The sequence below is a fragment of the Cyprinodon tularosa genome, unplaced genomic scaffold (genome assembly GCF_016077235.1).
Source record: "Cyprinodon tularosa strain WSP-4 unplaced genomic scaffold, ASM1607723v1 ctg279, whole genome shotgun sequence".
Classification (NCBI taxonomy): domain Eukaryota; kingdom Metazoa; phylum Chordata; class Actinopteri; order Cyprinodontiformes; family Cyprinodontidae; genus Cyprinodon; species Cyprinodon tularosa.
The window spans coordinates 539,384-555,894 of NW_024038984.1; the positions used below are offsets into that span (position 1 = coordinate 539,384).

Below are 16,511 nucleotides of genomic sequence, written 5' to 3' on the forward strand. Positions count from 1 at the left end.
TGGGGTCAGTAAATATTTTGCAGTCAGCTGTTAATGGTATAATAACAAAGTGGAAGTGACTGGAAACATCAGCAACTGAGCCACAAAGTGGTGGGCCACTTAATCACAGACCAGGGTGAGCAGGTGTTGAGGTGCAAAGTATGCAGAGGTTGCCAACCTTCTGCAGAGTCAGTAGCTACAGTCCTCTGCTCTTTATGTGGCCTTGAGATCAGTTCTAGAACCTGCATCCATACCGTATATGGCAAAGTACAGTGCCTGCCATTAGACACAATAGTGTAAAGCATGCCATCACTGCACTCTATTTGAATGGAAATATGTCCCTATGAGAGAACATTGCCTCCCTGTACGGGAATCCAGTGGAGTGTCTGGCAAGTGTCTGAATTTGATACTTGCCAACAAAACAGTACTTGCCTGACTGCATCATGTCCAAGTTGGTGTAGAGGTGATTAATTTGTTTATCTAAAAGGCATGATGAACATTAATTTAGGCTGGAGAGACTCAAACAGAAAAAGTTGCAAATTAAAAGTTTCATTGACATGAAAAAAATTAATTTGCCACCAAGAACTCAGAAGAAGACATTGAAGTTAAATGCAGTTCTCCATAGCCAGGTAGGGCTCGATTAGACATGTCTATCCCCCCCCGAAGACTGAAACTTGTGGAATGGCCAATAGAGAATGAGGGCAGCTGTAGGGCGTCCTGTGAGATGAAAGTGGATAAGGGGCAGAGGAGGGATGCTGTTTAGCAGGAAGCAGAGATGTCCTGTACGGTGATTGGTTTTCATGAAGGCATGGCAACAGGCCAGAGCTGAGCCCATGACTGGAGAGTAGTCACAGGTAAGAGCCTTATAGATTGAATTTGTAAAATTTGCCATAAAGGTACATTTTCAACTACAGCACAGATCTCCTCAAGTTGAATTTAACAGCATCATGGTGTGAACAATTTGCTTCTGCATTACAGTTATAAAGAAACTGTAACTGCCAAGGACATTTTGAACAATTTTAAGTCCCTGATCTGTGGAAACAGTTTGGTTATGGCTCATTCAGTTCTAACAGGATCTTTCACCGGTGCACCACACAAGATCCATTAAGACAAGGGTTTAGTGTGGTAGAACTTGACCGGCATGTAGAGTCTGAAACTCAACCTGGTGTAAAACTATTGGGATGATTTGGAGAACACATATAGAGACAAAGATTAATGTCTGACCTTAGGAATGCATTTCTTGAAGAAATGAAGTGGAATACAATTTATGTTCAAAACATTGAAAAACCATCAGAAAGACTTGCCAAATATTGTTTAATCTTTGATTGCTGCATATGTAAACATATAAAACTACTTTAAAAATTCTAAACTACTACTGAGGTTATGTATAGAAAAAGGAAAACTGACACAACAGCACTGGGGAATTTGGTGTTTTGATATGGAGCAGGCACTTTCCTTTGCTAATTGTGGTACTTCTTAACACAGACAATGTAAAATAGTTTAGTTTACACAGTTTAATGTCTCCTCTGCTTCTGCTATGAATAATTAATTAGTATCATGGCAAGAGGGCAAGAAAACAGTATTCTTAATCCTGTAACAGAAACTGGAGCAAGGCTAAAGTTGGAGTCAATCAGAGATGTGAAAATGGACACAAATCTCTGATAAGTGCATGTCTAGGTCTATTTAAGATTAAAAAAAAATTAAAAGAAATCCAAGGAAGCCGAAAACTCCATTTATTGCAACAAATTTTCAGCTGCATTTTTCTTTAAATTTATATATATATATATATAAAAGCAGTGAGTCATTGAACTGACGCCAGTGTACCAGTAAAACAGATTAAGCACACCTTTCATGGCCAAGCCTTCATTTCCCTTTCAAACCACTATATACCGATGGGAAGATAATATGGTAAATGCAGCAGTATCAGGTCCTTTCTAAGTTGCCTGAGAAGTCTTGTGAGACTCTCTAGAGATATGAGCCTTTGATATCAGGACCAATTATGCCGTTTGGGCACACACATGCACACACATGTGTACACACATGCACACATGTATCGTCACACAGCTTTCGTGTGCACGCCTTTGGCTGGCCTTGGAGTGCGGTGGAGGAGAAAACAAAAAGGGAATATGATACTTGGGAAACACTGGGCAGGCGGAACATGCTCTGATTTTATCAGTCAGTTGAGCTGAGCTTGAAAGCCAGAGATGATACAGACACAGAGGGAATGATAGAGTGGGAACCAGACAACCTGAAACAGACTGAGTAAGGAGGCATGTGAGAGTGGTGCAAGATTTGAATTCATAGAAAACAACCTCTCCCCTGCAATGCGTGGAAAAGCCACAATAAAGCCTTTAATGTACATTAACAAGTTTGCAAACACATATATTGGATATGTGCATGTGTATACACTGACTGACTCACTGTGTGCATTTCTTCAAAACACATCTCTGTTTACTGCTTTGCACATACAGTACTGCTTGCATGAAATAAAACTTGCCAACAGCGACACACAATCACATATTCTCACCTCAAATATAGGTGATAAACGGTTGTTTCCGGTCTAAGTCACCTCCGCAGAGGATCCCTCAAGATTAAGTTTGGCCTCTGGCTCTGCTAATTGGAGCTTAAAGTCTGGTATAGCCCCTGGGCAGCGTATGCTATGTGTGGAACATGCCGTGAGTGTGTGTGTGTGTATGCCTGCATATAAATTATAGATGGGAAGGGGGCTGGCTGCAAGAGAGTGGCCACACAGGCTGCCACAGCCAGAGTGTTTAGAGAGACCAAGCCAGGCCAAAGTAATGGCCATCACAACACCAGCACATGTCAGAGACAGGTGGTTTGCCAGAGACGCAGAGAAGGGAGGAGACGGAACAGCAGCACTAAAGCAGAAGAAAGACGAGGGGAGGAAATAATGGGACAGCAGGAGGGGGGCATTCAAAGTCACAGTAACACATGATCTGAAAAATCCAGATACTAATGACGACATAATTGAATTATTTATATCCAGACATTCTCATTACAGAGAGCCCTGGTTTAACATTGCTATCTTGGGCCTGGTAGTATCTTCCATTTAGTTCTGACCAACATACCTGCTTATAATAGAAGAGTTTAGTAGCTTAGATACTAGAAACCACAAGGGGTTTTAATGACGTCTAATCTACTGAAGTACTGTCTAGTTTGAGCAATGTTTACAGTGTTCTTCCCCATTTTAACACAAGTAGAACTTGAAGCACCAGATGAAGAACTTGAACAATAGCAAAGTCAGACTAGATCGTTAAATCCACATTTGTCTCTAAAATGAACAAAGGCAAACATTTACAACCTGTTTACTTTAATTGCCTAATATTTCTTCTTGCCAACTTTCACTACCTTTCATTGTTAAAGGTCCTCTTTATTGTAAAACTGTATAATTAGCCTAAAAACAAATGCATGTCTTAGCACAATCAGTCAAAGAAATAATATAAGAATCCTGTCTTTAATTTAAGGAAATTGTTCCTAGATTAAACAAAATAAGTCTCTTGAGAGACTCAATGGGAAACACAATAAGTAACTCGCTAACAAAACAAATACTTCATTTTTAGACTTTGTTACACATTTATTACTAGTGTACCAGGATGTTTAGAGGTGATTTATAATGTATTTTATTTTTTTATATTTCATGTAATAATATAAATTTCATTTAAGAAGGGTCTATGGTCATATCAACTCATTTAGCCGTGTAAAAAACAACTTCTCATGGCTAAATAATATTGATTACTCACTGAAATAATAAAAACAAAAACTCTTTAGTAGTCATATGCAAACTTGAGTTCTTTATAGCAATTCGTTTATTGTTAAATTGTATTCTTAGAATTTGAAGAAATAGGGCAACTAAGAACATTCCTGAACTGTGGAGAAAAACCACGGTACCATGTGAGAACCACACATGCACCCAAAGAACATGCAAAATCCAAGCAGGGGATGGATTACTTGACATAATCTAATTTGTTTTCTTAAATTAAATCTGAACATTTTAATGAGTCATTTTCCTGTTTTAACAGTACAAAGCATTTCCTTTGCAAAGTCGACAAGATCAAAAAATAATAAAAGCTTCCATCCAGGAAGCTTTTTCAATAAAAAGACAAAAAAAAAAAAAAAAACATAACTTTGGGTTTTGTGTTTAGGGACTTGTTAGGTTTGAAATGTACTGGGATTTTGTGTTTGGAGAAAAAGCTTCCTGGATGGGAAGCGAAATGTCTTCAAAGTTGGAAACAAATTTTGGATTGTTTTTTTCTTTTTTTTTTATGATGATTATGACCTGGGTGACCGAGAATCTTCAACAGCATATGATCTGTGTTGTTTTTATATAGTTGAACTTTCTTTTTAACAGGATTTGCTGGGAGGCATTTGGCTTGACTCTCTGTTAAGATCTTCTCCCAGACTGTCTGAACTAAAATCACTCTGGCCAATGCCTTCTTCAGGCTTCTGCAGGTGAGATCCCAACTACTCGGAAATACACAGCAAAGAAAATAACACTCTCTTTAACTGGCTATCACAGCCCTTTTGAAGTGATAGAAACAGAGCATTCGTTCAATAATAAACTGATAACCCTCTGCAAAGCACTTTATGACCTTCAATCATTGTGCTGCACAACAACACTGTCAGGAGAGGAGCTATTCACACCGATGAAGTGAGTGGGGAGAAGGGTGAGCTGACACATTTCCATCCTATTTCTTTATGTTATTGTGCTGCAATGCATTGCCAGGAACTCCTAATAGCAAGTCCGCAAGACGCAGAGCTCAGGAGTTGCACTGCTTTAAGTGTATTTTCCTTCACCTCTGGTTTTCTTTCCTTTCCACTACTTTCAGTGCTAGTTTTTTCTCAGTTGTTTGTTGCTGTGATCTTTTTGAAAGCATATTAATGTGTAGGTAGAGCTTGACTTATAAACTAAAAGAGATGACAACACAAAAATACAGTTGTTCTGATCTCTTTGGCTCATTTAAAACAGCTGATGTTAATGCTGTTAGCTCTGTCCCAGCTGCATAACTTAAGATTGCACACTTCACACATGCATACTACATATACAACACTTAAGACTGACAAAGTAACACCTGATAAATTCCAAGGTTTCCCAACTTTGCCCAGTCAATACTGACCTGAGTGACATGATCTTGTACGCATCAGGAAGGTAGCATCGGGTGTTCTCCATTTGAGCTGGGTCCGAATCGCAGATCTTGTCGTCAGTGCGGCCGTAGTTGGCGCTTTCGATCATGATGACGTCAGTGCCAGGGCAACGTAGTTCAATGGGGTATGACTCGCAAGATAGCTCCCTGCGCACCACAGCCATGGGGATGGGAGCACGGCCATGCACTGGACACAAAGACAGTGATGCAAATATGTTAATTTGGTTTCTAAATATTATCTTTGTTTTTACATGAGATCCACTAAAGAGCATCTTATGTCAGAAACGCTTCAACTTCCGTTCTCAAGAGTGCAAACGTGATAGGAGAGGACAAAGCCTGTAGTTCTTCACACAAAAGCTGTATTTATTATTGGGGGAAAAAAAGTTGTTCATATACTAGTTAGGGGAACTTTGAAGGCAATAAGTTATTACTAGAATTTATTTAAATCGTAAGGTGAACAGCAAGGCAAGCAAAGGCAAGTCAATTCATATAGCACAATTCAGTGACAATACAGTTGAAGATATTTTACAAGAGAAAAAAAAAGGAATAAAAAAAAGGAAGTATATTTTAATGGCATAAAGGTAACACAAATAATTAAAGATAATAAAATTATTAACTAATATAAAATCATTAAATAAAAAAAGATAACATTTTTGATACAAAAAATGAAGAAATTGTTGTATAAAAATGCACAGCAGTTTCTATTTATTTATATATAATTAAAGAAATTAAAATCTGTCTTTTTGTTATTTCGCCTCACAATCATAACCTACAATGGTTTATCATAAATAAACCCCCTAAAACATGTTAACTTTTGTGGTTGTAGTATGAAAAAATCTGAATAGTACTTTTGTGAGGCACCTTATTTGTTAAAAGAATACATGTATAATACTTAAAGTATATAAGGAGATAACAGTTCTGCGGTTGGTCTGGATGTTCCCAGGGATTTAGGATTGTTATGGTGCAGGTTACAAACTGTTGTTCTTTGTTACTGTGAGCAACAACCCCGAGAGCTTTAGCCATCTTCCCCTGATAGATTGATGAGCCGAGATGTTGATGTGTGTTTTTCCATCACCTAAGGCCTCTGAAATGATAATGTAGGTGGTATTATATTTAAGCTTGGACATGCTACTGTGTCTCAGCATTCATTTCCTCCTTAGCAATCTGTCTGAGAGCCATTGGCTCCATCTAGAATAAAACACATATGTATAAATAGACAATGTAGATCAAATCTGGACCAAACTGGTTTCAAGTACAGGTAAAAGACTCTGATCTTTCATCCTGCTTGAAACTATTAAAATGAGATTAACATATACCTGTATGTGCATGCATGGATACATCAACAATCAGCGCACACAGACCTACGACATCCCTAAAAGGCGAGACAAGCCACCATTCTCATTGCTCTCCTTGTCACCGTAACCATAGAAACCCTGTCCTCCCTCCCTTGGCTCTTTCATTAGCTGGAGGAGCGTCATGGTTACACATATGCAGCAAAGAATCTGAATGAGCTCAATGACACTCCGCTTGGGCTCAACTTAATACTGCCCTTCACCACATCTCACACACACACACACCCACACCTACGGACACACAGACAGAGTCACGGCCACACATGCATACAAATGCTCTGAGTGATGGAATGAAGAGGGAGAAATTCACCGCCATTGTCAATGATATCCATGTGATTCCACTACCTGCGGGCACGAAGCTGGTAATGGCAGACTCTCGCTTAGAGATAGGACTGATATATAAGTGACATTTACTGAAAATGTCTACTTTAATGAACACACACAGTAACACACAACCACACACATACACATAGGTGTGTATCACCGCAGGCCATGATTAGACGTTAAGCACACATTCAGACAGTGTGTGTCTCGTTAGCAAGTGAAGAATTGATAGGACATCAGGGGGTGCCTGCGTGTGTGCAAGCATACAGGTTTAAGGCAATGGGTCATTACTGCACAAAGTGTTAGTTTCTTACATTTTCTCAGTGGTTGCATCATGATTTCCTCTGTCTGGATGAAACTATATTGTGGAGAAAGTTAGGTCAGGCAGTGATAGAGATTGATGTACAGTACAGACATATACTGCTGCTTTGAAGCCAATATCTTATGATGGTGCCGCCCAGGGTGCCAACTGGACAGAAGACAACGTTCATGATATGAATAATAAAATAACAGACTCATTCAGCCTGAACATTTAAAAACAGCCTTTCTATGATTATTCATATCATGAACGTTAATAATTATATAATTATTTCTGTTTTTGTGCTTTTCGACATTTGGACCACAAACTTCAGCCCCCATCAATCATGGGTAAGTTGGCTATAAATCTTTGAGAGTTTTTCTCTACCAGCTTTAGACCAGGGATCTTCATTTTTGACCTTCAGGGTTTTGTTTCCTGTGCTTTTAAATGTGCCTCTCTTACCATACCTGAGTCAAATAATCAGGTCATTAACAAGACTCTGGAGAGCTTGACTGCATACTTAGGTGGTAATTTAGCCATCTGAATCAGGTATATTCTTCTACTGGCACCAAATAAAATAAATCCTGCAAATTCCGTTTTATTACCCGTTTTATTGGGGAACCATGGTGGTAAAAGCAACATACCATAGAGATATACCTTTTTATAAGAGGGGCAGGCAAGCTATTCAGAGTAAAAAAGACAATTGACATAACTAACAACAAAGCAATCCTGAAGGAAACCCTGATAAAGGACACCTAATCCTTATTTATGGCTCTGTCAAAATCTGGATGTAAATCAAACCAAGATAATATAGAAAAACCTATATATGTTTGTTGATATACCATTAAATGAATCGAGTTACTTTGCAAAAACAACTATGTGTTAGGACTCCTGTCTGTGTGGTTTGTGTTTTGTGTGTGTGTCTTCCTTCCTTCACCAGGCCTGGTCCTGATTCACCTCCTCACACACCTGCAAAGGGTTACCTCATAAACGGAGTGCTTTTAAGCTGCTGACTGCCACTACCTCGACGCCAGAGTGTTTGCCAGTTTTGTGTACTCTAGCCAACCTGAGTTTTTGTCAACCCGAGTTTTAATCTTGCTATTTTTGTCTTTGCCTCTGGGCAGGAAGTCATCCTGAAAACTGGACATTTCGGAATCTTCTTTCCCTGGAATATCAACTGAGCCTCAAACTGAGCTGGGGATTCAAACTGGAGGTTTTGATGCACTTTCTTCCAAGGGATCGTTTGAGTTTCACACTGAGCAAGGGATTCCTCTGCGCCACAGTCCGTTCAATTACCGCAGGAAATCTCAGTGGCAGTCAGTTTCTCCGTTCTTCTACAAACAACCGCATTCAGGGTAAACCCTGTCCGCCCTCCAACGAATGAGACAAACACTGGAACACCCCACACCAACTGGAGTCAAATAGTCAACCACTTTTCTGGAAACGTGAGTCTGCAAACCTTTTCTCCTCTTCAAGTTCGAGAATCAATTTTCCCACTGAACCTGAACTAACCGCAGTGTCTTCCCCTCACCTTTCAGTTCCGGTTGAGCAGTGTTCAGAGCAACACTGGAATCTCCACAAGCTTCTCAATAAACCTGTTAAAACTTTTTCCCTGGTCTCTCTGTATTGGTTTCTCTGCATGTGGGTCCGTGCTCTTCATAAAATCATGACACTATGTAAAACTACCTTTAGATATAGAGACACAACCCTTGTAAGTACAGTAAAATGGGGATAAAAACAGTGAGAACCGCACTTTCTTTGATCTTATTTATAAAACATTGTGAGAACCATGGTCGGTTTTTCACAAAACCAATTTCATTGCTATACTTGCTTAGTAAGAGTTATCTTACTTAGTTTCCACTGCCTCCAGTACAGGCCCCAATAATTCACAGCAAACCTGAAGAAGTTTGTTCAGCAAATACCTAGGTAAATCATTTCTTTAACAAGTAGAACAAAGATCTAATAAAGGTCTCTTTTTTAAACATAATCACCCTATTCTTAGCTTGTAATGTTTTTTTTAAGAATTACCGTAAATTCATTAATCCGACAAAGTATGAGCCCGTATCTGTGATGAGCCTCAGATGTTAGATGTCCACTGTTGGGTTTTTCAGGAGGTTTCATTTAGCCTTGTAGAGTCATTTGAAGGTAATGCCGAAACATATTATCATAAGTGATATCCCACTCTTACTCCTCAGGGTGTAATATGTGTTTGGCACATCCCTTACAGCTTCAAGAGGCTTTCCACCGGGTGTCTGAATGGGATTATCAGAATTTAGCAATTCTTCCAAAAGAGCTTTTCTGTGGTCAAACACTGATTCAGTTCAATTAGAAGGCCTTTTTTTTTTTTTTTTTTTTTAGTCTGCACTTTAATTCATCCCAAAGGTATTGTGGCAGGCTCTGACCAGGACTCTGGGAAAACATTCACATTTTTTACAAACCAATTTTTTTTTATTGAAGTCGTTATGAACCTTGCTTTGAACCTAGTGTATCCATGTTAGAAAAGGAAGGGGCCTTTCCAGAACTATCTGGAACATGCTGTAGCATATACCAGAATAAAGGGGCCAAACCCAACTCCTGCCAACTTTGAAACAGATCAAAGACTTTCCAAATTACAAAATAATCACCTGTACTATTTATTATGTATTATAGAATGGTTTTAAAGGTGTTTTAGTTTGGAATAACCAGTTTGAAAACATCTGACTCCAAACTTTTTTTTGTTTTAAACACGAGCAACCTGGTCCTATTTTGGCTTTTACATTTTGGGAAGCATTTCCTTTTGAATTGGCCCATGTTTCATATCTTTAAAGTTATAGCTATAATTTTGTAAGAATCACACTGAATCCATGAAAAAAAGAATATCAGGGTAATAAAATGGTAATCTAAAATGATCAAGTAGCGGTAAGGTTAGGTTAGCTGAAAAGCACTCAGAGCAAAATGAGCAAAATGTCCTGACTGTCACAGATAATCCTTTCCCATCCGTCACCTTATTCTTTATATTTTTACAATATCTCCAATGAGTCCAGTACTGTATTGTTCACCCTGCCTCCAAAGAGATCTCCTCTAACACATTTTACTTTCTAACAAAGAACATTCAGCCTTTTGATACAGAAAGATTACAAACACATCCACTGACATACAGATACCAGCTCCCCATCTTTCTCTTCATCTAATAACGTGTGAGCCGTAAGTGCACGTTAATGTGTCTGTCATTAGTTGTGCAAGTGGCGACAGAAACTTGGCAGCTGTGGACGGTACAGACAATCTTATTCAGTTGCTCTCATTGCCTCGAGGGGGTGCGGATGAAACAAAAGGATATTGATTTCTGCATTTGGGCCAAGAACAAGAGAGTGGCGAAAGAGCTGGAAGGATGGAAGGAAGGAGAATGAGAGGGTAAAAGGAATAGGAGAGAGAGTTAAAAGGTGATCTCTCATTTGAATTGCCAAAGCGTGGCGGAAAAATGTCCCTCCTCAGAGTAAAATAAACCATTATTAGAAGTGAAAAAATACCTTAATGAAAAGTCTAACTAAATTATTTTATCTGAGAGCCAATGAAAGAAAAAACTCTGTTATCTCTGACCTCTCTAGATGTTGATGATGTTTCACAGAAAATATGCAACAATTCCAGATGTCAAGGCTGGATTCCAATATTTTTTTTTCAGCTGTTTTCATGCTCTTTATTAAACTAAACAGAGTGATTTTATTTTCTTCTAAATTTTTGATGCCAATGACTTCCATTCAGCACCCATTTTTTGGAATCCTCTGTTTTTGATTTCTATACCGAATTAAACATCCTTTAATTTGTTATGTTTCCTGGTTTTCTACAAGGGTATTTTTTCCCCCTTTTTACTGTTAAAGAGGTATTGGCTTTAATAAATATTTAACCCATAGAAAACATGATGGAAGTTGTTGGAAGTCAGATGGCTCAGGGTCAATAGCTCATCCCATTCCCCCATTGCATAACCAATGGATGTCATGTTGTCCAAACATATTTCTAATTTACTCCTATCTTTTATACCCAGTGTTCCATATGAGCTTAACTGTCTTGGTTCTACAGTACTTTGGTTAATTTTGAAACCAAAAATAATCCAAGTTCTCCAATTTCATAATTGTATTGACCAACTTCCATTGGTATTCCTATAGCAATATATTTTGTAAAATAAAGAAAATCAGTTTAACTTTCATAATTTTAAACTGCAAGTACAAATTATAGAAACGAATAATAATGCATTTAAAATGCTTATTACTTTATCAATTATTGTTGTTACTTTAAATCATATTTTTTAGAGACTATAAAATATCTTGACAGGTAAATAACGAAGGACCAAAACTGCAAAGGCCTTTACAGAATGACCAATGGCAGACAAACTTCTTTTATTATCTTTTGTTAAGGTCCCAAGCAATCAGCAGCCAGTCAAGTTTTCCTACTGTAGTGAATGATGGATGTTGAAATCTCAGTTTGAACACAATAAAAAAATATTGAGAAACAAATCTAAAATAATAGTAAAACGAATGTAATACCCATAGTTGGGATATGTATGTATTTGTATGTAAAACTAATATTCAGTGACGAGGGAGAAAAATGTAAAGGTGATTTGATTTTTCACATTATGGTTTACAAAGCACAGTAAAATGATCTTATGGTTCTTGACAGAGGTAGTAGTTTTGATTCCAAAGGAATATTAAGGAGTTTAAGTTTTTTTTACCCAATTTTTTTCCTCTATATGACTTTTATTTTTTTTTAAAGCGGTTTGTTTACTTAGATTTATTTGATTTGATGAATTGAATAAACATGAAAAAGACCCAAACAGATTTCTTCATATAACCTGGTGATATTATGATCTTTGATTTGTGCATCTGTAATCGAATATAATATCAGAAACATCTGGCATGATTTATATCTTTTCTGACACAAAAAATAGCTGCAGCAATTACAGTAGAGGGAAAGGAATCTCAATTAGCACAGTACCCTTGAATAATGTGGCCTTTAAAATCTACAGGTCAACTTTCGCAGCTATAGTTCAGTTTTACATAAATACGCATTTACATTTTGCTCTGAATATTTTCATCTTATACATTGTGTTCATAAACCTGTAATAATAACAAGACTTGATTTGGTGGGGAAGATGTGGTGCTTGCTTCCATGTTTCTTCAAGCAAAACACTCATTGTTTCAGCTAATCCTCACTGAGTATAAACACCCTGATTTGCATTTGCCGACTTATTCTTCAGACATTGATGCAAATACCTCCAACTGAAACTCATCTCTCGGTGCGGAAGCAAAGCCCTTGCTGTTTGTGTGCCTCGAGTGGCTGCTTGCTTGGGAGGGTTCAGCGCGTATGTGCGTGTGTGTCTGAAGAGGGTCCGTGTGGGAGTCGAGTATTTGAGCATTTAAAGCATTTCATCTGTGTGGCAGCAGGCGTGTGAACAAGCACACAGTAGGCACAGTGTGATTGACAGTGGCCATTAATGGGATTAAGTCCAAGTGGGCCAAAGCTCTGTTTTGGAGACTTCAAAGCCAACTGTCACAGGGGAGAGGAGAAAACGTGCACATTACCTACTAGGGCTCCATCAATGCTGTCCATATATGTGCCGTGTAAAAGTTAATTTTGCCAGTATACATAGTGATAAAACATAGGAGGATATAAATAAATATTGCAGGTGATCTTAGAGGTAGAAATGTTTCCAAAGCAAAAACACAGGTTATGAGGTGGGATCATAAATCTGGGCTTGTTACTTACCTATGGCAATAGGTGCGATCAAAGCTGAGAAGAAGATCAAGCAGCTGGCCCACATGGTGTCTGATTTCCACCTGGAAGTGGTTGCGGAGGTTCTTCCTGCTGAGCCCAGGCGCTCGAGTACTGAGCTGTTCCTTTCACAGCTCAGCGTTTCTGACACCATACAGGCCTGCAGATTGACACACAGAGGATTAGCTCAATTGGATATGATATCAAAATACAAGATGATGCTTAATTAATGATGTGAAATCCCTGTATGAGCAGAAAAAAAAAAAAAAAAAAATGGATTCATCTTCAAACAGCAACAATTTAAAAAATAAGTCTCCAATGAGATATCTGCTTAATCTAATGTTATTAAAAAGCATAACTTAAATTTGATTATTTATTTTTTTATTTTTTTTTTCATTACTAATAAAAATACAGTTAAAATAAGAAAGAGAGCATTCATTATTAGTCTTCTGATGTAAAATTCAAGAAGGCTGCTGAACTATATCAAAATGAATAAATATACAGTAAGCGTTAAACAAATGATCAAAGAGGCAGTGAAGGCATAGCTGAATTTGTTAACACCTAAAGAATTGTATCTAATAAATGCTGGATTTGCCTCTGTAAAGGGCTTTTTTAAATGTCCGTCTTCTCTCAATGACCATGGAAACAATATGTGTAGCCCAATGCGTCCAGATGCGACTTTCAGCGTTGCAGCTAATTCTAAGTACAATGTCTTTAACAGGCATGTATGATGTTTTCAGAATGGGCTCTAAAAGGCAGGACATTTGTAAAATCAAACAAGACGGATCTGAAATAGGAGTATGCAATCTATTGCAACTGAAATATAATCACAATATAACAAAATGCAATTTTCAAATCGCAGAAACATTAAATTTTAGTCCCATCACATTTAACAACAGTAGGATGCTAAATGTCTCACTCCCTTTAGGTGGCAGTAATATGCTTAAGGTGGGTTAGCAACCACACAGAAAGATAAAGAGACTTGCAGCTAGTACATTTACAAGCTGGGGGTTAATGCAAAGGAAAGTTGAAATAAGATTGAAATCTCAACATTGGTTAAAATAATCACAATTTTTATTTTTGGCAAAACGGTTAAGCTCTAATCTGATTTTTTAAAGATAATTTGGAATATTCAGAGTCCCGACACTGTTCAAGACTAGTCTTTTAAGACAATAATGAGCCAGTCTACAAAAAAAAATTCACAAATACATGTAATGATTTGTGTTTATTCATTACATTATTTACCTTGGTTTATTTTACAGTATATTAATTCCATGAAACAAGCAGTGCCACCAGAAAATAACACACCGGCTTCCTCTTATTTGACAATGTAGCATGAATTTGACCATCTAAGCCAGGCTGATGGACAAATAAGCAACATTTCTGCCACAGAAAAGGGTGTATGTTTTTTCCACCGCTGCAATGATCCAGTAACAGCATTAATTGCTTTTAAGTTAGCTATATATCTATTTCTTTACTGTGTAATGGTTGAATTTGAAGGAAAATGGAAGGAAAGATCAACTTTGTGATTATCTGTGCTAATAATTATCTGAACACATACTGTTTCTCATAAGTAGGTTAAACATCATTACTCAAGTCAATTAATTCTCAGTGTGAAGAAAAAAAGTTAAACAATTAATTTTATTATTTAAATTATCTGTTGCATTTACTTCCTATGCATCCTGCTGTTTTAGAAAACACTTGTTACATGCGCCTAAAGGTGAGGTTTTGCGAGACATTACATTTTGCACCTTTTTAAAAGGACATATTGTGTCTGTATTGGAAGAAATCATGTGGATTTTACAGTGGTCAGCACAGCCAAGATAGGAAATGGTATTTGCTATGATGTTACACTTTTGTTTTATTTTTTCTTTGTTTAAATTACTCTTGAATAACTCTGTTGGAAGAATGAGAAAAAATGTCCTACCGAACGTTTAATGAGAAAACAGACCATATGCTAAATAATCCATAAAAAGCATTTCTGTAAGGGAGATCAAAGGCTAGATGATCGCTGTTGATGTTTTAGCTGTATAAAGATTCACTTCACTTAGCATTCCACATCAGCATTAAAGTGTGAAATATATTGATGTCCAGATCTAATTGTTCATTTCATGGTCCATCAGCAATAAACAATTATTAGATGATGGTCTCTAAGATAATATATAACAGTGACAGACTGGTGATACATTATTTTCTTTTTCCTTTTTTCATGAACTGATTAAAACAGGCCAACATTGTCCAATCATTGGCTGGCTTGCCTATTTAGCCAACAACTCAATTTATGTGTGTTTTCACCTTTAAAGTGATCAGGTTTAATCAAGCAAAGCTGGACATTTACATAATTCCTTTACAAAATAATAAAAAAATAATGTGTTGATTTTTTTCTTAGCTTTTTTTTAAGTATGCCTAAGGGTAAGCACATTGTGCAACTCTTACTTAATGAACCTAGTTATGTTTCAGACAAACATTATTTTTCATAGGCATGGTTCAAAGGCAGCAGAAGTCCTATTTTGTGGCTAAATGGTCCCCATTCTCAAGGGAACCTGGACATGGCTCTGAAAAAGCATGCATGTCAAGTTTGTGTGTATGTGAGACTTCGAGAGAAAGAGAGGCAGTAGAAATTTGCAAGAGCCGGGGACAGATGGAACAAAGCAGACAGCCTGAGCCATGGGAAATAAATCATGTGTAACAGAGACTATTGATCAATGTGGCCATATCATTTTGGCCCAGAAGAGACAATAGCAGGTTGCCTCAATCATACCAGCACTGTGAAGTCAAATAGCTCCTCAGATATTTTTCAGAACTTGAAAAAAATTTCTAGTTGCATAAAGAGGATGACTTAGATGTACATTCGGATCATCCAGTAGGAAGATAAAGAAATTATCTTTTAACAACTTGATGTGCAGCCGAACAGTCGCATAACACAAGGCATGATAAGAGTTGTGAAGACATCTGGAGATTTTGTTTTTCATTTTTATGGATGGCAAAAGAAATCCTTGAAATTGAAAATTAATTTTAGATCATTATCGTAGAAACCCAAGCTAAACTTAATTTTGGCTGAGCCTGAACAGCGGGAGAGGGAAATTTGATTTGCATTCCAGAACAAAGAAGTACAAACATTTTATCAAATCAGCTGAGTTCTAAGAAGAACTTGTACCATTAGCTTTTAAATCTGGACAATACTTAGTAAAATGTTGTTTTTGAAATGTGTTGCATTTCTTCCTATTCATTAATGTTGTATGTAGTTTTCTGCTATTTCTATTTATCTCTAAGAGAAGGCATTGCAATTTGATAAAAAGATGAAGTATCAAAATGAGATCCCCTAAAAAACGGTTTGGATGGATACTGGGTATACCAAGTGTTTGAACATGTACATTTTTTATCAGCAGTTTAAAGTCCATTCAATGAGATGTCAGATAAGTAGTGTCTGAAGTTTTCTCCAGAACAGTTATGCAGCACAAGCCCAAACCCTCCTTTACTGCACACTGTCAGCTAACATCCAAGAGATTTTTTTTTTTTTTACCTACCTATGAAAGTGAAAATCTTTGTGGTTAAAGCTTTTACTCTGTGTTTTTCATTTTAATCTAAGCTGAATGTCTATCTAGAAGCAGACTGCAGGCTTGATACAAGAGTATATAGCCTGACTGTTTAACA

General features: G+C 37.3%; 1 protein-coding gene across 14 annotated transcripts in view; it reads right to left on the reverse strand.

Moving 5' to 3' along the window:
* Positions 1 to 16,511, reverse strand: part of adgrl3.1 (adhesion G protein-coupled receptor L3.1) — a 225,729-nt gene that overhangs the window by 145,025 nt on the left and 64,193 nt on the right. For all 14 annotated transcript variants that reach the window (XM_038290305.1, XM_038290304.1, XM_038290309.1 and 11 more), the window contains exons 3-4: positions 12,852 to 13,017; positions 5,115 to 5,328 (exon numbers count right to left, since the gene is read on the reverse strand). In XM_038290305.1, coding sequence (XP_038146233.1) covers positions 5,115 to 5,328; positions 12,852 to 13,011 — 374 coding nt within the window. In that variant the 5' untranslated portion in view covers positions 13,012 to 13,017. The remainder of the gene's footprint in view (positions 1 to 5,114; positions 5,329 to 12,851; positions 13,018 to 16,511) is intronic.